This window comes from Python bivittatus, unplaced genomic scaffold (genome assembly GCF_059951505.1).
Source record: "Python bivittatus isolate LINGU-HERP-01145 unplaced genomic scaffold, Pbiv_v1 ctg000480_np1212, whole genome shotgun sequence".
NCBI lineage: Eukaryota > Metazoa > Chordata > Lepidosauria > Squamata > Pythonidae > Python > Python bivittatus.
This window is the reverse complement of record NW_028277075.1, coordinates 49687870-49710488: the sequence shown is the minus strand read 5'-3', so window position 1 is coordinate 49710488 and position 22619 is coordinate 49687870. Positions and strand designations below refer to the sequence as shown.

The window sequence follows — 22619 nt, the reverse complement described above, 5'->3', positions numbered from 1 at the left end:
TTTAATATTTTAGAGCTCTGTTTGGACTTTTTGTTGACAATTGGATAAGGAGAAGATGTTACTTATTTGATTTGTTTATTACTAATTTATGGTTATGGGATGAAGAGTTTTATATTTCTTAATTAAGAGGGGTGAAATTATGAAATTGTTTATTACTTGTGATGAGGGTGGGAAGTCGTTTTCTTAAAAGAGAAGATTTTTTTGTATTCTTTTCTTCTTTTCTTTTTTCTTTTACTTTGTATTATCTTTTATTCTTTTAAAAATCTTAATAAAATTATTGAAAAAAAGACTAAGGTATTAAGGATACAGAAAGATAAAACAGAAAAAAAAAGGGGGGGGGAGAAGCCTGCCTTTTACTTTTTCCCTTGTAACTGAGACACTTTCACTTTTGGATTACAATATTGGAATGGCAACCACCAGAAAAGCTGCAAAAGCAGAAGGGAGGAGAAAATTCTTAGAGCAGCCTGCAGAAAGAGGAGTTACACCAGAGTTGTTGCAGAAAAGGTTTAAGGAATTGGGCAAGAAGTTGTCTGAATCAGTTAATGCTAGTTTGGCAACTTTTGAAGAGAGAATGGAAGAAAGATCTGTAAAGAGAAAAGAGGAATGAAAGAAGTTAAGAAAATGGAAGAATCTGTAGAACAAGTAACTGTGGAGATGTAAAACGAATGAAAAAGTGGAAATTTTGGAAAGTAAAATTAAAGTTATAAATAAGAGATATGGAAAAAGATTTAGATAATCTGGCATTATTAGAATTGAGAAAGAATTCTGCTTGAGATTCAAGAGCAATTCCAGAGGATTTTGGTGAAGATACTAGAGAAAAGGTTATTAAAGCCTTATCGAATTTTTAGAATGGGATGGATACAGAGGCAGAAATTGACAAAGTTTATAGAATAAATTTTTAATTTATAATTGTACTTATAACTGCTGTAAAGAAGATCAGAAGCCACTTCTTTATATCTTTTTTCTTTTTTACTTTTCTGCTGTTTTTCTTTTTGCATTTTTTTCTTTTCCTTTTTCTTTTTTGTTCTATTTTCCTTTGTTATTAGTCTTAATGTTATTTAAAGTTTTCAATAAAATTATATAAAGAATTAAACAACTAAGCAATTTCTTTTAGTTTCAAATTGCTTTCAGGCTGTGATGGCCTTTCTGGTAATTATTTAAAGACAGACTTTACCGCTATAGCTACTGATAGATAACTTTATAGTGATTCATTCCACCTGTCCTGTGACAATAACTGATCTCATGACAGTCTTTCTTTTATTCCTGAAAAATTGTTTAGACTCAGTATGTTGTCAGCTGACATTAAGGGCTTCATCCATAATTATCCTGGGTTGATGTGACTGCTGAATAAACTATGATTGAAAGGCAATTAGTACTATACTACAGTATGATGAAAAAAATACTATTCTAATCATTTGATAGAATCATACTTTAGTATGAGAAAAGGCTACCTATAAACCAAAACTCAAACAGTTGAATTTAAAGCTAGATGTACCAATTAATTTTTAAGGACGTTTTATTTGTTTATTTGATTTGTAAGACCACCTAATCACAAAGTTACTCAAAGTGACATAGAAAAAGGGTTAAAAATGCATGATAACAAAAGGAGAACCAAACTGATAAAATGGTATATGATGGCATCTTAATTCTAAAGACTCTTGCATGAAATGGATTATGTATACTCATTTCAGTGTGGTTAAAATATTATTTGACAGCTGAAACATCTTTGTTGGCCCTGGTGGATATCTTGTTTGCCTTGGAGTATGTCCCTCTTTGTTCTTCTGGATATTTAAGTAGAATTTGATACATTTATCCTGGTCATTCTTCTGCATCACTAGGTGAAAATGTGCTTGGAAAATACCCTGTAAAGTGATTTTAGTTATTATTTTTCTGATCAGTGTTGCAGGAGATTATGTTGTGGGATTTCTGTATATAATATTTCTGCAGGGACTAATTCTGTTGCGTCTTATTTGGAAATTGGGAAAATATTAAAGAATATGATGTCACTAATACACAGATAATATTTCTACTTTATCTAATGTAATGGGTGCCATTGCAATAGAAATTAGTACTAGATTCAGTAATTATGAATAGAGCTAAGAAAATGAAACTTAATCTAAGCGACTGTGGTTCTAGTTAGGAAAAAGGTGATCAGCTCAGGAATAGGTGTTAACCCTCTTTTCAGTACAGTTGCACTCTCCCTGAAGAATCTGGTTCATAGTTTGGGGATGCTTTCAGATTTTCAGATCTGTATGACTAATAACAGTGTTCAGAAGTGCCTAGCTTTGGCAGATGTGTTTTAAATGTACCCATTCCTAAACACATAGCTTAGTCACATCAAGACTGAATTACTTTAAAAAGCTTTATATAGCACTGCCTTTAAAGAGTCTTTGGAAGTTGACTTGGCCTAAAATACAAAGACAAGAACATTGTGTATGTCCATATATACTGTACATGGATGCATGCTGAGTACCAACCAATATCTTTAAGGCCATAAATGGTTTGAAGACAGAATCCTTGAGGGACTTCTCCTTCCATATTGAATTGACTTATCTCTAAGACCAGAATTCACACTTAGTTTTGACCTGCAGTTGAGGGTGACAAGATAGAGGTACTTTTCTGAGCTGTTATCAGTATTGTAGAGTACCTTGCTGTATGAAATATTAGTGGTCCCTTTCTTGATGACTTTTCCCCCTATGGGTGAATATACTTTTGTTCAGGGAAGTTTTTCTCTATCATTGTTCTTGTTGTAAAAATAGGCTTAGTGATGTTTTTCTGTCTCTATATTTTTATTGTATTGTGATTGAATATATGGTAATTTACAATAGTTATATCTTAAGTGTTGCTTGAGTAATGTGTGATATACATATCTCTGCAAAAATGAATAATTAATGTATTTTTCTTCAAACTAGGACCAACTGTACACCTATTATACTGTTATGTTGCAAGATGTAATTGGAAAGACTTTCCGACTTCTGGGGTATACTATTCAGTATGGGTGCATAGCCCACTGTGTTTTTGAATATCTTGGAGGAATTGTGGTGGTAAGTTAAAAGAAGCTAATTATGATTATGAAAACAGGCATATATTAATTTTCAATTTGTTACTTTTCAGTCTATTACATTATCAATAATCTGAGCAGATGACAGCACCTTTCTGATATGGCTTGGGGTCAGAAACTAAGCAGGTTTGGGCTGGTTAATAGTGAGATGAGAAACTATCATGGAATATGAAGATTACAGCTAGGCTAGGAAGTTGAAAAAAATATCCCAAAATAAGGCAGTAGCAAATCACTTTCACACAATTGCCAAGTATATTGCATGGTTGTGTCCATGTAGTCACCAGAAGTCAAGCTATTTTTTTTTAGTAAGAGTCAGTGTTCAACTAAATTAATACTTTTTTTGGTATGAAGCATTAAGTTCATACTTTATAACTTTATAAAGTATGAACTTTATCAGTATCAATTATTGGAAATCATTAATGCTTTCCAACAAAATATATAAATCAGGAACCTATTACTTTAAATTGTTTCCATGTTTTCTACTTATGCGCTGTCCATTGCCTAAAATATGTATACAAATGGGGAAGTCAAGTTGCTAGTAATCATGGCCCCTGTTCAGCATGCACAATGTAGTGGTACAGATATTTATTTATTATATTTTTATTCAAATTTGTCACTGCCCATCCCATGAAACGACTCTGGGTGGTTTACAACAAGATAAAAATTCATTAAAATACAACATAAAAACAATCCTAAAAATAAATACATTCCAAGACGATAGAAAATTGGCAAATAATTCCAGGGAGCATCATCAGGGGGCTAACCACCCCTAGGGATAGGTAAAGACCCTATCACCCCATGCATACTGGCAGAGCCAGGTCTTTAAATCTTTCTGGAAAGCCAGGAGGGTAGGGGCCTATCGCACCTTTGGGGGAAAATATTCCAAAGGGCAGGAGCAACAGCAGAGAATGCTCTCTTCCTGGGCCCTGTGAGCCGACATTCCATTGCTGACGAGATCCATAGCATGCCCTCTCTGCCTGACCAGGTGGGACAGGTTGATGTAATGGGGATGAGACAGTCCTTCAAGTAACCATTCTTGTCATGAGATCATAAGCAATGGAATCCCTTTCAATACCTAAATCTCTAAAAATCTCTTTTCTGGTGATATAAATGTTTGAGGGAAAAAGCAACATACTGTGTGGGGGAAGAACAGTTACATTTTTCACATAGGATACTCTTGCCATGGGTCCGGTGGTACGAGAGCTTTCTTTCAATACTCCATCCTCTAGTCCTTAATTCTCCTTTTAAGACCATTTGGGGTGGGGGGATGCCTTTGAGTTAATGTTGACTCCTGGTGACTGCCTGGACTAGTCCCAGCAGTTTTCTTGGCAAGATTTTCGAAAGTAGTTTGCTGTTGTTTTATTGCTAGGGCTGAAAGAGAATGACTGGCCCAAGGTTACCCAGATGAGTTTGTGCCTAAGGCTGGACTAGTGGACTCATGGTTTCCTGGTTTCCTAGCTTGATGCTTTAACCACTACATGAAAGTGGCTGTCTTTAAGACCATTAGAACAACATAATTCCACTGGATGGAATGGGGAGATTTAAAGAAGCTGAAGTGGTAGAATTCTCTGGTTAGAGAGTCCAGCCACTACATTTACCCTTAACCATACTCTAAGGGCACATAAATGGCAAGCCTTTCACCACTGTATTTGACAACTCTAACAAATTCCAGGAAAGGTACTTTATAAGGCTGTCACTTGAGAAGCATATGTTTGTGGTGATAGGAAGAAGTAAAAGGGACAAAGATCTCTAGCATGGATTTGTGTTAAAATAATATGTAGGTTACATACGGTTTTCTTTTAGAGCTTTCAAAGCTCATTTCAGAGATTGTAAGCTCTAGCAACATCTCTAGTAAAAGTTCAAGAACTTTGGAATAAAAATTTATAGATACTAATATCTAACTGGTATGAATTCAAAATACAGTTTTATAAGCTTTTGCATTATAGTGTTAGTAACATTTTATATTAATTAGATTGGCTTTCATGTACTCTTAGCTACTTGTATACTTTGGAATCTTTGAAATAATTTGGAAATCTTAATTGAATTTATTTATTTATTTATTTAATTTTATTTTTATTTAGTGTTCAGGACCTTCAATGGAGCCTACAATTCAAAATTCTGATATTGTATTTTCAGAGAATCTTAGCAGCCACTTTTATCGTATTCAGAAGTACGTCGCTCTAACTTTTCATAGTTTACTTGAACAAATATTTGTATGCTTTTTTGCTTAGGAACTTGTGGCTTCCTTCATCATTTTCCATATTAGCATTATTCATAAACTTTCAGATCTTCATTATGCATTAGGGAAATAAAAAGAGTAACATTTTATGATTGATGGAAACTTTCTCCACTATACTTCCTCAGTGCTTATTTAAAAGTTGTCTTACTTTGTAGTGGAGATTATCATTAGGAAGCAGCTATCACCAGAAATATAAATACTGTTTTATGTTATCCAAATACTATTTTATTAGTGGTTTCTGGAGTAATGAATGTGTGCATAATGCTGAACACTATTATAAAAGTTTCGGTTGCATGCATTAAGCCAAGCATTTACAATCAGATGCTTATTGCTATTGGACAATTCAAACATAGCTTGTGGTGAACAAGAAGACTTAGAAGTAGCCATGAAAATGAAATAGTTTTGTTTCCAGGTGTAAGCCTATGTCCTAGAAGTCATCTTAGGTTTGTTCAGGTTTTAGGTAAAAAGTTACTACTTCCCAAAGTCTCCATATGTGCATGGAATTATTACTGCCTATCAAAGAAAGGAAGGATACATTCTCTTATCTAGTCTTTTGGTTGGCAGGTGAAAATTTAACAGTTGAACAATTTTCTGATTGCTTTAGAAAATGGGAGGCAAGCATATCTTGAGGATTCCACAAATGCCATAAGGAACAGCGCATTGCAGTACTTGTTTCTAGATAAGATTAGAAGAGAGTCTGTAGGACTGAAGCAGCTACCTTCTCTCCTGTTCTCTAACACTGCAGCATTAGAGCTAAAAGCAAAATAATCTGAAGTGCCTGGAGGATGCGGGCTACATTAGAATAACTTTCTACCATATTTTGTACCTGATTTTGGGTGGATTATAAATTGTGTATTTTCACTGACAAATTGGTAGATGCTGACCTTTCCTTGTGGCCTTTCCGTAGAGGTGATATTGTCATTGCAAAAAACCCAGCCGACCCCAAAACAAATATTTGTAAAAGAGTAATGGGCCTGGAAGGAGAAAAAGTCTGTACAAGCAATCCCTCAGATTTCCTAAAGACCCACAGTTATGTAAGTATTTAATTTTGCTTTCAAATTATATTGCAATGTCTTGTAGCAACCTTTTTGTTTTCATGCCTTTAAATTAAATTTCACATTTCATCATAAAGGAATTTCCTGCATTTTTCTCCCTTTGCAAAGCTTCTTTTGAACCCCTTAGAAAAGAACTGAAATAAAATGCAAACAAAATGTAGTAGAAAGAAAAACATGAACAGAGGCAATGTTGCATGAGCAGTGTTTTGCACTAGTTATAGTCTTAATGACAATATGTGACATCTTAGTATGTTAAGAGTTCACTCTTTCTGTCCTGGTCTCTGAATATTGTACATGCTTAACTTTTAAATTTTCCAGTCTTCTGAGATATATAATGTCCATCTCTTTCAGTTATGGCCATCTTCTTACCCATTAGCTTATAACTTTTTAGAAAAGTGAATGGAATAGGTTCCTGACATGAAATAATAGGCTGAACAATGGATGGGAATTGGGATCATAGTAGCCTATCTAAAACCAATCAAGGAATTAGGCAGATTTAGTTATAGCCATTCTTTTGTGTACCAGAGACTACACAAAATCTTAAAGGTTCAACTGCGGGTAGCTTTTATTATTAATAGAATATTTATTGGACCGTTTCTAAATGTTGCTTTTTGGTAGTGGCTAGTGGGCACTGAACAGAACAACTTAGCACTTGGCTGATAATGGCTGGATTTAATACATAGAACCTTGTATAAAACATTATTTGAGTGGACAGGATGTTGAAGGAAAAAATGTGGAATACATGCCCATTGTGTTTATTTTATAAATAAATGTAATGCTGGGTGATATAACAAGAATCTGTTCTTTTAAATCTTGTTTTCGCCTCTTCCTTCCAATAATATAATCATTACTTTTTTCGTTACTAGTGGTGGACCCATCTTTATTGATTTTAATAGTTTCACCTGTCTAATAGACACTTGATGGTGAAGTTAGGTCCTAAGTCTTAGTGTGCTGCTTGTTCTTCTCACAGTTCTTCAATAAATATATGTTTGTTCAGTTTTTAATATATAATTTAATTTATATAAATTAAAACCAGTTTTTAAAACATCTTTTAGCCATAGGATTGAAAAGTATTTAATAGTGGAGAGAGATGTTAAAGCATACACCAAAAAGTTTAAACAGTTAATGTCATGATTTATTCTAAAACAAAATATATTTATATATTATATTCAGAATATCAAGGTTCAGACATTAAATAAAATAAATTTTGGAATAATTTCGTCATTATATTAGGTATACTGATCACAGTCTTTAGAGCAGTGTAAATCAAAAAACAAACATCACATTTTTATATCTGCCTGTGATTTAATAATATGTACATTGTGTTTTGTTTACCTTATATTCATTCAGTTCAGTTGCTATTTACAAACTGAAAAGGCAAGCAGGAAAATTGTAATAAACCAATTTATATATGTTAAAGTCCCTATATTGCTTGAACAGAAGAAAGACATAATGTCATTTACTGCAGGCAAGACCTATAACTAACGAACCTGCTTTTTGCAAATAGTGATTAAAAGCTGATATACAATTCCATTTCTCAGCAACATTTCACTGATGATCAATTACTGCACACTCTTAATGCCCTGGCTATAGCTGATGTAGAGAAAAATGTTTACTTTGTGCTGAAGTTAAATTCATTCTGGAGATGAGGTGCCCCATCATCCTGTGGCTATCTCTAAAGCTAACATAGTCTGAAAAGTCATAACAATTGTGTTATGTTTGAGAACAGGTCTTACTCAGCAGTTTGTTATATAGATTTAGATTAGCCTTTAATACTCAATACTCAGGGGTGTGAACAAATCATTACCTTTATTTCAATATTTCAGAAAATATTCCAATTTAAATTGGAGCTAAAGCAAAATTCAGAAATTTACATCTCTCATTAAGAATCTTATGAAAATCACAGTGCTTTCAATTTTTAAATAAAATGCTGTTAAGTCCTTTCTCTAGGAATAAAGCCCTCTAAATTTTAGGCAGATAGGTCCAGTGTGTGAGTGAAGAGAGAGCATTTAATTTTGGAGCGTCAACTAGTGTAGGGAAAGGAATGTATCTGCATCCTTCCCCTTACCTATGCCTTGTTAAGAATGAGTGAGTGAGCTCTTTAAAAAAAGGAGCTATATTGCCTCAAGGGGGTGGATTTTCAGCAGGAAAGTCGTGGGTATGTATATATGTGGACCCATGCAAAAGAACCTGGAGGGAGCAGCAGTGTTAGAAGCCAAAACCAGGAGCAGCTTCAGAAGCATGAGAACAGCCCAGAAATGCCAGCAGAATTCAAGATTGGACCACAGAGTGGCCTCGTCCAATGGAAAAGCACCTGAGCCAACCCCCAGCACTTTCCCATTGGGCAAAACTGCTTTGAGCCTTCCCCATTGGCTGGTGTTCTTATTTGTGCTATGCTACTGGGCCAGGCTGGGGAGCCATGTGTAGGAAGCATTCTCTGGAGAAGCTGGAGCACCAGGGGCAGCACGGCGACTGTGGGTCTGAAAAAGACCACAAAGGCAGCGAGGTTCTGCTTCAGCTGTGGTGGCTGAGTGCAAAAGACAAAAGGTCAGTGTGGGGAACTGGCAGAGAAGGCAGCTGGGCGAATGAATGCTTGCTGGCACTTGTTGGGGCTTCTCGGGCACTGTGGCTTGCTGGTACTTGCTGGGGCTTCCCAGGTGCTGTGGCTTGCTAAGGCTTTCTGGGGCTTCCTGGGCACTGGGGCTTGGCACCGCATTGCTAGGGTGGCTTCAGCTTCCCAGGACATGGCAAGCAGCCCCAGAGCCGTGCGGTTCTGCGGCTGCTTGTTGCCCCGAGGCAGGGTGCAGGGCCAAAAGGGCACAGATGGGGGTGAGATAGGTGAGGGGAGAGTTGGAGGCAGTCCCTTACCTTACTGAGGCTCGGGGCTGGGAGGGACCAAGCCCGGAATTGCTTGGAATTGGGTGGGTCCTTGGCTACCAACTGACGGAATTCGCTTAACAACTGCAACAGGGAATGCCGGGATTGCCATTGCTAAGCAATGTGGCCATGTGACATCTCACTTTATTTCCAGAGACTTTTAGTGAATAAGCGTTTATGCATTTCTATCTATCCATAGTGACTAAGCATGAATATGTACAATAATAAATCTAACTAACAGTATACCAACAAAAGTTAACCAGAGTATTTAAATTTTTACTCCTTCACTTCATAAGACAAATGTTGATCAGCTAGTTTCTACCTCCTCCCATGTTTACTTATTTCAGCACAGACTTAGAAATCCTAACAACTTCTCTCCTTAACACATTCTTGGCCAGTTATTTAGGACCTAAACCACACGGAGTCTGCTCTCTACTGTCCACAGTCCTGGACTGTGTTCTGGTTGGCTCTCTTTGCACGTTCCTTCTTTGGCTTTTGCTGCTTTGAGTTCCTTCCTGATTCTTCTCCCTGGCTGTGGATCATCTGGTCCTCATTCTCTCAGCTGTCAACTCCTCTGCTCCATGTCCGATTGCCTCTCACTCCAGCAGCATCTCCTGCCAAACAGAGAAGACCCCCCCCACCCCCTTCTGTCTACCTACTGTGGCTTCTTTTATAGTTCTTTCTTTTGAAACTTACAAGCCAGCTTGCAAGCGATTCTAAGGAGTTCAAACTTCTTTTTCTTTACTCTGGAACTGCCGACATGCCCAGGCTGTGCACCTGACAATCAGACCACCACAGAGAAAAAACTGACCTAGACAGTTTTTGCATGTAACATTTTCTTGTTTCAAGGCAGTTCATCCTGCCACAGTTGGGTGCTATGGGGGAAAAAAAATCAGCAGAGGAGAGGGCAGCTTTCCAGTCAGCTGAAATCATTGAGCAGATGAATTTGGAGTGTGGGTGGGCAGAGGAGAGTAAATCCATTAACAATTTCTAAAGTCAGAATTACAGGATAAAGAAAAACACAGAAGCAGAGGACTGAAAAATAGAAAACAAACTGTAACAGAGAGGAATAGTTCTAGTTTACAGTGTAAGTACTCAACAAAGCTAATATAAGATAATGGATACTGCATAAGAATATTAGATTAAGAGGAAAAATAAGACAAACTATTAAATGTAGAGTCAAGTTTATTTTATATCAATTTATTGTAATAAAGTACATTTTCCCAGTGGGCTTTTGTCCTGTCTGAATCTATACCAGAGTTTGAACCAAAACGCGGAGTAGTTAAAAATAAGTATGCTCACCATATTGTTTGGTTTCCCAGGGTGGGGTTGGGGGACACAGCCAGTATAATCTCCATGATAAGAAATGTGTTAAAATTTCAGGACAGGTTTCCTCAACTTGGATGTAGATGTATGGACTTCAACTCCTAAATTTCCCCAGTTTGCATGGTCATTGCTGAGAATTCTGAGAGCTAAAGCACAAATCTGGAGGGCATCTAGATTACAAAAGGTTGTGCTTGGCATTATCAATTTTGATTTAAAGGTGGGAAGGGAATCATAAGGAACTTACATTTCCTACCTCTAATTTATGATTATATGGGCAGTAACTGAAGCACAGCTTTCATCAGTCAGTAGTTTAGAATGGGAAGAGAAATACTTTAGCAGAGAGAGATTGAAATGAATAGGAATAGGAAGGATGTTATAAAGAAAGGAACCCAAATCTGATTAAATTTGCAGAGAAGCTAAGAATTTTTAAAATTAGACAACCCTTCGAAGATCTGGGGAAGGATGAGGGATAAGAACTGCTTTTCTCTACCTACGTATGTTGTAAGCGAGCGTTGTGAGTTTCAACCTGGCTGTTCTTTTAGCTCCAAAACTGAGCCAATACTTTATCCCTGCCTGCTAGTATAGAGCAGACATTGCTGTCCTACAGGCTGGGATTAAAAGGTCTATTAGGCACTTAACTCCTTGGTGGCTGGTCTTCAGGTACTAATATTTCCCCAACATGATTAATGCTGTCTGATTATGTTGGAAATTATATTTTATCGTCATGATTTCTAAATTCCTCTGTAATTATAAACCCCCCCCCCCCACTCCCGGATCCCATCTGCCTTCTACTGAGGAGGTGCTTTAGGCTGCTAGGAATCTTTTAGAAGTGCCTTCTGCCTGATTGCTGGTGTTTGAAGATACTTCATTCTCTAGTCATCTCTCTCGTAAACAGCTTCATTTGACCCACATCTTTCCTTATATAATTGGCAGGCAAAATATTAGAGAGGACATGTCTTTCCCTTGGGAAAAGTTGTAGATGAAGTTGGAGTACGTATTTGAAACTAGCTTACCCCATAGTTTTCTCCAAGAAAGATACAGAGAGTCAGTTCTTAAATATGTTCCCACCTGGAAGCATGTTTATGTCTGCCTCTTCTTCGTGGAAGTACATTCAAGGTGATGATATTTATCATATCTCCCATCTTTTGCTTTTGAGAAAGATGTAGGGATGATAAAACACTTGGGAATCACTGTCTCAAAGCACTAACAGATACATTCCTGTTTAGAGGATACATGGGGTATTGGTTTGAAGAGCAGTATCATCAGATGAAGTGTCCTGGTCAGCTAGATTAGGCCTATGAATTAGAACGGTTCTCTATTCTCTTTGTATTTAAGAGAGGGGAAAGGAACAGATTATATATCTCCACAATTACATTCTAGTATACCATTTCCAACTTAAATTTGAACATTACCACCTCATACATATGTTGGGGCTGACCTAAATGTTAAGATAACCGTCTCCAACATACATGTTGGGACTAAACTCCCCAAATTTCCATACAAGAGGCTGGGAGTTCTGGAACAAGACTGAGTTAGGAAAGGCTATTCTAAGTGAAGCAGTTGGATGATGGATCATGTGCCATCAATTCGGTGTCAACTCTAAGATTTTTTTCCAGGAGGATCTGTCACCAATTTGGTCCTTCGGGCCTGCGGTAGTGTACCCATTGCCACTGTAACTGAGTCCATCCACCTTGCCACTGGTCATCCTTTTCTTCCCTTTCCTACCACCTTTCCCAGTATTACAGATTTCTCCAGAAAGTTAGGTCTTTGCATAATGTCCAAAGTATGATAAAGAGCCTAGTCATTTGTGCCTGGAGTGAGTTCAATTCATTTCTTCAATGATCCATTTGTTTGTTTTCTTCAGTATTGTAGAGATTAGGAGACATGACCTTGACAGAAATGTGCAAGAACCCTTACCTAGGAAAAGAGGGCTGAAACATTCTTTGAAGTCCTAGGAAACAAGATAATATTCAGAAAGCCTTCCTGATTCAGTGTGGTATAAGGAGGGGAAGTACAGCATAATCAGACTACTAAGATTCTGTTATTATAGTCTATCTCAGGAAAGTATAGCTGTAGTCTTCTTGTGGAGTTGATTTTCTGTTTTGGTCTCCTAGTGGAGCCAATAGCTATCCATGATGTTCTCAGGAGTCTTCAACACACTTCAAAAGTGTCAATACTCTTTCAATCCTGCTTCTTCAAAGCCTAGCTTTTATTTCCATAGTGTCAGAGGGAAAACCTTGCCTGCATGATTCTGATCTTTGTAGGTATGGGCAAATCATGGCACCTAAATATATTTTCCAAGATCTTCATAGACACTCTATTAAGTGCTACCCTTGATTGCTTTCTTGACAGCTGGTTCCTTTACTATTGATAGTTGATCCTAAAAGGCAGAAGCTATCCACTACTTCAATTTTTTCACTGTCAATTCTAAAACTTACAAAGAACTGAATCATTCTCTATTTCTAGAAGCCACTTCCAAACTGGCCCAATTTGATTTAGAAATCAGAGGAATTCAATGCATATCCAAATATAAAAGGGTAGTGTCCAGAGAGGTTCCTGTTGAATCAATATATGTAAAAATATGTATAGCTTTTTAATTTAGTTTTGAGACACTTTTAGGTTATCTGCAAATAATAAATACCCTACAGTACTTAAAATTTGAATAAAAGCTGAATTATTGTCAGTTTTTTAATTAATATTTAAAATTAGCCACAGTGGGAGGCCCAGCTCTCTGCAGCTATACTTTATCTATTGCTCAATTGTTTTCTACTATGCATCAGGGAAATTTGTGAGGGGAAATCAAGAGGAGAGGTTTTAACCTCATATTCTCTTTCTCCCATCTAGAAAACAGCTGCTGGCTTTTGACCAACTATTCAGGTATAATTTACAAGCATTTTTAGCTATAGCAGTTCACGAGGAGTAAGTGGCCTATGAGGACTTAGTTCGTGGATGCATAAATTTTTTGGCTCAAGTGACAGGGTTGAGCCAGGTTCCAAATTAGTAAAGTCTGAACCCAAAGTGATTCTGGCCATTGATAAAAGTCTGAAATGAAATGCAGAAAAATATAAACTATAGGAAAGAGCTGTTTTATTCCTATAATAAAGTAAGAAACACATCTTCCCCCATTTCTTTGTTATATTGCCCCGTTACTGAATTTTAAAAGAGCTGTTCCATACCTATTCCCCTCCTCCCATTTATTCCAGGATCTTTCACATGCATCCATTGCATTATTTTTCTCATCTCCTTTCTTGTAAGTAGAAGACAAATTATTGCTTCAGAAATGGCATCCTACAATTAATAACAATTACGTTACTAATACATTAATGCTAGTGGATTTAATACATGAATAAAATAGCAGATCAGCAGTTTTTTGTTTTGACAGATACTTTAATTCTCAATCTCAGAGAACAGGTGAAAGAAGTGAAAAAGGGGGGCTGAAAAACAGTAAAAGGCACTGAAACAAGGGAGAGGTGAAGCATGCAGAGAAAATTTGGGGTTGGGGAAGTTAGAAGAACTAGACAAGGAAAAAACTGGAAAATTTGGAGGGGATGGGGCAGCTAGGTGGTTTGAAGCTGTGGGGAAAACAAGTACTGGAAAAGGTGTTGGTTGGAAGTTGGCAAGACAAGGCAGAGTGAGGAGTGGTTGTTGAATGAAGTAGACAGAATGACAGACAAAAAGAGGTGACAAGACTAGCTCCTCTGGGGTGGTGGAGGACACAAGGAGGCAGCAACGGATTACTAATGGCATGAAAGCAACTGTGCCTCAATGCTGCTGGTTGCAAAATGGGGGGGGGGGCATAATCTGCACTGGATCTCCCAGTGTGCTACTGTATATGTTGGGCAGAGATTGAATATTTAAGATTTCGAGGCACACTGAGATCTTATTTGAATATAATTTTATTAAGAAATTTGATTACAATAGTAAAAAGTAATACAAACTAGAGAAAGAGAATGGAAAAAAAGAATAAAAAGTACAGGAAAAAAGAAAAAGAAAATATGAAAAAGAAAAATATATAAAGAAGTGACTTCCAGCCTTCATCACAACATATAAACAAATTTAGTAACTCTTCACCCCGTATAAGGTTACAAACAGATACCTCTTCATCCCATATTCTACCCCTTATCTATAAGCAAATCCATAAAACATCAACTTTTCAAACTGGTGTCAGCAAAAAGTCCATAAAAGGTTGCCAGAACTTTGCAAATAAGTGTCTTATTTTAACCTTGATCAAGTAAGACAACTTTATATTCCTTCCTTTTACTTCTAACAATCTTAATCTTTAATTCAAATATTGTCGAATGATTTGATTTCAATTCTTCTTTATCCCATTGCAGAGATTTCTTCAAGTCTTTAACAAGCCTCTTTTGTAAAACCAATAAGAAAACATTTTCCAACATTTCTCTTGGTTTGTCATTTGTATTTCTCCTTTAATTTTTAAAACTTCTGCCAGTTTCTTTTGTATATCCAGTAAATTTATCTGGACCTTTAATCTGTTTATAACTTTCTTAGATAAAAATCTTATTTAGCTTTTTGCTGTTTATTATAAATTCTTTAAGTTCTTAAGTGTGATGGATAGCCTGAGCGGGGAAGATTCTGGAATGGAGCTTCAAGGTTTTCAGGAAGGGGGAGAGACATTCCAGGGGAAGCACGTTCTCAGCCTGCAACAAGACTGTGGGAAAACGAAGAGGATGAGGCTGGCTCCTCTCTAGAGCCTAGAGTATATTCTACAGTAGCTGTAGATAAGTTTAGTCTGGTGAGATTCTGTCTAATAGGTAATGGTCAGTAAAGGAACTGTACTGAACTGGAGGGCCTTGTTGTAGTTCTTGGGCTGAACCTGACATCAAGCTTATTATATTATTTTTATATAATTGTTCTTACAATTAATTTTTCTTTTGTTCGGAGTTGAAGATAAAACTCACCCATTGACTTTTCAAACTTGTTGTTCCAAAGGTCTCTAATAGCATTAAGATGGTTAATAGACAGTTTCAGAAAGTTATTAGAAAGTGAGGTTTGTGAACTTAGTGTCCTTTAAAAGGCTCCAATCTCTTTGTCTCACAGCACTCAAACCCGCAGAAAACCACTGTCCTGCAGCCTCCTTGCGAGGAGCAGCCATCCGGAGCACATGTGGGTAATTTCCCATCTCCTTATCTGGGTGGCTTTCGCAGCACCATTTTCAGTTTGCCATATGTCCCCTGGAAGTCCCATGCACACTGAGATCTGAGAAAACAATTCTTACTTGAGCAGAGTATAAAATTGGGGTGAACCTCAACAGATTTTACCTTTTTAAAAGTCAGTCTTTCTCACTCCATAGTCTTGTTCATGATATACCTGTTCCTTTTGTAGCCTCCCTGTTTGTTAGCTTTTGGCCTACCTAGGTTCTGCCTGATGTCCCAAATTCTGATTCCAATGTCCCTCAGTTTTTAGTTGTAATACTGATTTGCCATTGACTTTCATTCTTCCATCCCAATTCTACTTCCAGTAAGATTTACATCGTAAGTTCTTGGATAGCCATAAAGTGCCCCCCCCACTTCGTTTAGCATGTTTTACCAATCTGACAAATTGTACAGTGTTAGAGTGAATCAGCTGTGATTTATTAAACAAACAGTGATTTAGCCCAATATGTTAACCAACACATTCAGAAAACTCTTATGCAAATGTTCAGTAATTTGATCAAGACAGATTCCTTTGTTTTCCATACTAGTTTTGCAAAAATATATACTTTTTACATTCACTGAGTGTGGTAAGTAAATTCAACTTTTGTGCAACCTTGATTACATCAGCAAATCAAAAGTATAAATACCCTTATATAATAACAGGAAATAATAAATTAAAATATATATTTCAATCAAAATGCTAATGCACGCATTTTTAATGTTGAACATAAAAAAGTTCTTAATAAGATATAGAGAATAATATGTTACTGGAGAGCAAATCCAAACAAATCCAATTCAAATATCAATTCTTAATAATGAAACAAGTTCCTATTATTTTTTATAACAGCATGAGCATCAAAAATAAGTTGGGATGAGCTCACTTGGGCTTACATTCAGATAAATATATAGAAAATAAAAATAATTACAACTTCATACCATTATGTACAGTTGCATGCAAAAGTTTAACCCGCCCAGTCAAACTGTATCAGTGAAGCTCTTAGTTAATAGAAGGTGACAAAACATGTAAAGAGTTAAACATGGTATTTTTTGAGAAATTTGAATGTGTATTTATCGTTTATGTGCAGTTGTTTTAATATTCAAAGTAAGAAAAAAATGTATCAGGCACAGAGGTTTGGATAGAGGTTTGTACGTGGCAACACATTCTTTGATAGAAATAACAGCTTCTGAACATTTCTTGTAGAGAGCTAAGAATCTGCCTATTTTTGCTTTTGGATTTTTTTCCTACTCTTCCTTGCATAAAATCATAGAGTTGGAAGGTATGCTAGGGATCATCTAGTCCAATCCCCTTCTTAGCGAAGGAGCCAATAGATAATCTATGATAGAAAACCATGGAGCCTGTGTTTGAAGACCTCTAGTGAAGGAGTACCCATCACATCATGTGGCAGCCTGTTCCAAGAGCTGACAGCTTGTACAGTCAGGAAGTGCCTCCTGATCTCTAGCCTGAACCTCCTTCCTTGTACTTTTAATCCATTGGTTCTTATCCTGCCCTCTGGGGCAAGGAAGAATAAGTCTACTTCTTCTCTGTGACAGCCCTTCAGATATTTGATGACTGCTATTGTATACTCATTTTATCTTTTTTGTAGGATAAAATACCTACACCCTTTAACCATTCCTTGTGGAAGTTTCCAGGCCATCACTATATTGGTAGCCCAACTTCTGAACTTCCTGTTTGTTACTAACCTTTTTGAACTGTATTGAATGTAGTACTCCAATACTGAATGTTTTCTTTGAGCAGCTACATCATGTATTGCTTGTAATTGATAAGAACAGATCCCTTTCCCATGTACTAATTGCAAGTCAAGTCTCCCCATCCTATACTTGTGCTTCTGCATTTTTCTTGCCTAGATGCAGAAATGTACTTTCTCTTAAATTCCATCCTATTTCTTTCAATCCACTGCTCAAGCCCATCTAGTCTTCTGTCATCTAAAATGTTAGCCACCCCTCATAGTTTGGTGTTATCTGCAAACTTTTTAAGTTCACCCCATTACTTTGTTGAATTGGTTTTAGTTTATTCTGACGTAGCAAAGAATATAATCAGTACATGTCCATTAAAAATTAGAGTACATTACTTGCACTTAGTTTGCCATTTTATATCCATGTATCTGGGAATAAAAACTGTTTCATTCATTGAGCAGACATATAAGGGATTGACTGCTAATTTCCATTTAAATCACTAGAACTGAAATTATCAGTAGAATTGAAATTATAATCCCAATAATTTCAATAGGAAATAAATATAAATTACCCTGGATCAATTCTGTGTCTTTTAATGCTAATACTCTGACTCTAAATCCCATTTTACATATAAGTCTGAAATGTAACTGATATGATGAAAAACAGTTTTTTAAAAAAATATATACTGTGTGTATTTAATAAATTGAACAGGGATTTTAAGAGTTAATTAAAGTATCTTCATTTATGCAGTCCAAAACATATTAAAAAGTTATAAATTGTTGGCTTAAACTTTAGATTCTCTAGTGTTCTCTATGTGTTTATCCAAGTGGTTGTTAAATTAGGTGAAATTTAACTGACTGAATATATAAATTTCATTAGTACTTAGTTACTTGGCATTCTCTTTTATCATATTTCAATTCAATCAAGAAAGGTGACACCTGTGGTTTGTTCACAAAAGCTTCAGATGAATACCTGCAGGCACTGAAGCAATTACATTTGTTTATAGCAGTGTGAGTGACACTTTGACCTGACCTCAGTGGGGAAATTTTCTCTCTCTCATTCTCTCTGTCCAGCATCATGTCAAATTCTTATCATAATTAAAGGAAGCCTCTGAAATGACAACATTATTCTGTTTAAATTCACTATTGTCAAGTTTGAAGGAGAAATGACAATTACAGGATGTTAAAGTGTACTGATCACTTTTTTGTAACAGCTTCTTTCACTTTAAAGTTGAAAGTCAGAAAGGACCATGGAGTACTTATGGCTAAAAAGGATTGTTTCATTGATTTGGCTAAATAATCATCTATCAAGTGTGTTCATCCCATAGATGTCATCTGTTCCTAGTCTGGATAAGTTTCTACCTTATTGTAATTTGGAGGTTTTGAGCTGTTCATTCTCTGTTAATACAAAATAAAGCTTGAATTTGGCTTTTAATCCCCAGTATTTTTTTATAATGTCATCTCTAGTATTCATCCCTCCACACATTTATTTATTTATTTAAATTTATGGGCCGCCAAACTCCAGTGGACTCTGGGCGGCATAACAAAATTAGATAAAACATACTAATAACTAAAAACATAGAATCAGACAGACAGCCCAGACTAAAATAATCAGATAAACAGCAAAATCCACAAAACAAAATAAGGCCTTAAAATAATCATAAACATCAACCCCAGGCCTGGGACCAAAACCAAGTTATCAAAGCTTTCCTTTGCAATAATCCAGTTGTGAGGTGACCAGGGCATGAGTAACTGTCTAAAGGGCCTAATGTAGTAATTTCCTTTCTCATTTTGTTCACACATTGTCAGCCCTACAAGGTAGACAAGACTAAAAAACCAATGCCATATAGGTCAGGAATACTTTTATTGTAACAAAGATAGTAACAGAATCTTGCAATTCTGAATGTGCTTCCCCCCCCCCTTTCACTTTCTCTTAGTGTGAACTAGGGAGGAACCTGTCTGAGACCTTTACCCAAGCTAGTTTCTTGGAATGGGCTCAAGTCTTGCTTTTCTGACCATTGCCTTGGTAGCAGCTCTTCCTCCAGTCCTTCAAGGCCATTCCCTATCCCCTCCACTCACAGTCAGCACCACATCAACTAATAATTTTTTTTAAAGATTTTTTTATCCCACCTTTATTATTTTTTATAAAGAACTCAAGGTGGCGAACATACCTAATACTCCATCCTCCTCCTATTTTTCCCCACAACAGCATCTCTGAGAGGTGAGTAGGGCTGAGAGAGAGTGACTGGCCCAAAGTCACCCAGCCAGCTTTTATGCCTAAGGCAGGACTAGAACTCACAGGCTTTTGCTTTCTAGCCTAGTACCCTAAACCACTAGACCAAACTGGCTCTAATTTGCTGAACATCTACAAGAATAGAATGGCCCAACCATATTAAAAAAAAAACTATTAATCTTCATTACGGGATTATTGAATTATTATACAATTTGATTTATTCATGTCTTGCTAAAATATCAGGAGTATGCAAAATATTCTGAGCTCAAAACATTTCAGATATCAAGCTGTTTATATTGTTTTGAGCTTGGGACAGAATAGATTATCTCCCATATAATCTGAATGTTCTGATGTCCTGCAATCAGCTTTTTTTAAAGCACCTTCAGCCATGAGGACAGGCAGAGTGCATTAACCAATAAAATAATAGACATAATGTTATACCTGGTGCTATTGGCCAGTTGAAGTGAAGAGGTGCAGTGAAGATAACAGTCCATTAAGACAATGTTTATAGATTGAAAATAGAACCATTTGGGATATAAAAAAAGTCTGTTGCCTCCCTAGTAAATAAAACTAAGTGCTTTTAATTTTTTTGCCATGGGGAATTTAGAGTACATGTAATCACTATTTGTTCTTGTGCATTCTTTTTTATGTTTTAGACAGATTGCCATATATAAACAGTACACTGTTGCTTTACTTTGTTGAGCATCATAGGCAGATTGCCAAATGCAAAATATAGACTGTAAATTTGCAGTAGGAAGAAGCATCCCCTGAATCCCCTGCTTGTTTTGTTTTCTGTCTCTTTTTTTTCCTGAGTGAAAAAAAGAGTATAGAGTATAAAAAGCACACCTCACTATTGCTTTGCTCTTTTGGTCCAGCTGGCTAATTTGCTTTACGTTAGGCAGTAGGTACAGGTAGTCCTCACTTAACAACCATTTGCTTAACAACAGTTTGAAGTTACAATGCCTTTGGAAAGTGCTTTACAACTTGTACTTGCGCTTATGGCCATCATAAACAGTCACACCACTCCCTGGGGTCATGTGATCACGATATGTGACCTTTTTTACGATGGTCTTTAAGCAAATCACATGGTCGTTAAGTGAATTCTGCAAAAGCATCCACTGGGGAAGCTGGATTTGTTTACCAACTATGCAATTCGCTTAACTACTATATGATTCACTTAATTATTGGTGATTCGCTTAATGACTGTCATAAAAATGGTCATAAGATTGGGTCCTGTCACGTGGCGACTTGCTTAACAACTTCCCCCCTTAACAACCAATTTTCTGGTCCCTGTTGTGGTCATTAAGCGAGGATTACCTGTAGTGTTTCCAAATTCCTGACAGATACTAATGTTTGGGATTTGGGAACAAGAAATTGGAACTCACAAGTTTGTATTTTTTATAACACGCAACCTGATGGAGCTGCCCCCATTATTCCCTGCATACAGCAGATCTAACAATGGCACCCTTCATGCCAGCTTGGATGCAGGCTGTCCTAAGCACAAAGCATTCCTTGGAGTTCCGTTTGATAGGAGCTACAAGAAAGCTGCTTCACTTTCCAAAAGTTGCAACCAGAATAGTAGAGGACACCTCCTAGTCAGTGTCCTCAGCACTTATTCTGGGTAATACGTTTTTTCATTTTCCAGATTTCTCAACTGAGTTTTCTCAGAATTTGGAAAAAAATAAATTTCCCAAGAAATGTTGGGAAGGAATTCCTATATGGAAACACTTGCAATAGGCAACCTTCAGTATAGACTATTAGTGGTGTGAAAAACATTGTTACATGACACTGATCTGGCATGGGCCAAATGACTTGGAACTGACCAAGCCTATTCAAGTGTTCTACAATTGGTTGAATCTCAAAATGGATCATTCTGAGCTCAGAATATTCTATGACAGAAAGTTTTGCATAGCCGTATGAATTACCATCCTTACCATTTTAAGGCTCTATGATAAAAAAATGAAGGAGCAAAATTAATTGCTTTTAATTCCTGTTCTTCCCTGTGAAAGAGCTTTGAGGTTTTTTCCCTACCAGAACACAAAATATTCCACCTTGACATGCAGGTAGTCCTCACTTGTTGACTGCAATTGGGACCAGCAACTCCATCTCTAAGCAGCGTGCTTGTTAAGTGTGGTGTCACGTGACCACACTAACAATGTCAGTTCTGGCTGTGGTCATTAAGCAAATCACCGTGGGTTGTTAGGTGTGACGTCATGTGACCGTGACTTGCGACTTCCTGCCAGCTTCCCTGTTGACTTAGCTTGTTGGAAGCTAGCTGTGAAGCTTGCAAATGGTGATCATATAGGGAATACTGTGACCATCGTAAATGTGCACTGGTTGCCAAGTGCCTGAATCATGATCATGTGACCATGGGGACACTGCGATGGCTACAATTTCAAGGACTGACTGTCTCTATTTTCAGTGCCATCGTAAGGTCTAATGGTCATTGAACAAGTGGTTGGTAACAGAGGACCACCTGTATCTGAAAGTGTTTCCTAAGGCATTTTTAAAATCAGCAGCTTTCGATACCATCATGGTATCCTTTTGGGTCTGCTTGGGGAATTGGGGGTCGGTGGTGCAGTTTTGCACTGGTTTACCCCCTTCCTTCAAGGCTGGTCCCAATCGGTGTTGATAGGGAGAGGTTCAGTCCATGGCCCCTCCTTTGTGGGGTGCCACAGGGTTCAGTACTCTCTCCGCTTTTTAACATCTACATAAAACCACTGGGTGAGATCATCTGCCATCATGGGATGAGGTATCATCAATGTGCAGATGATACCCAATTATACATCTCCATCCCAGGTCATTTGAGTGATGCTGTGACCATCCTTTTGAGGTGCCTGGAGGCTGTGGGGGTCTGGATGGGGTACAACAGCCTTCAGCCCTATAAGGCGGAATGGCTGTGGGTTGAGGGCTCCTCTGTATCTGTGAATTTACCATCTTTGGTTCTGGATGGGGTGCCACTGCCGCCAGACAGACCCAGT

General features: G+C 37.1%; 1 protein-coding gene across 3 annotated transcripts in view; it reads left to right on the top strand.

The window, feature by feature from the left end:
- IMMP1L (inner mitochondrial membrane peptidase subunit 1) overlaps nucleotides 1-22619 on the top strand; it is a 54011-nt gene that overhangs the window by 26864 nt on the left and 4528 nt on the right. For all 3 annotated transcript variants that reach the window (XM_007434164.3, XM_088145862.1, XM_025170475.2), the window contains exons 2-4: nucleotides 2913-3044; nucleotides 5143-5231; nucleotides 6208-6334. In XM_007434164.3, coding sequence (XP_007434226.1) covers nucleotides 2940-3044; nucleotides 5143-5231; nucleotides 6208-6334 — 321 coding nt within the window. In that variant the 5' untranslated portion in view covers nucleotides 2913-2939. The remainder of the gene's footprint in view (nucleotides 1-2912; nucleotides 3045-5142; nucleotides 5232-6207; nucleotides 6335-22619) is intronic.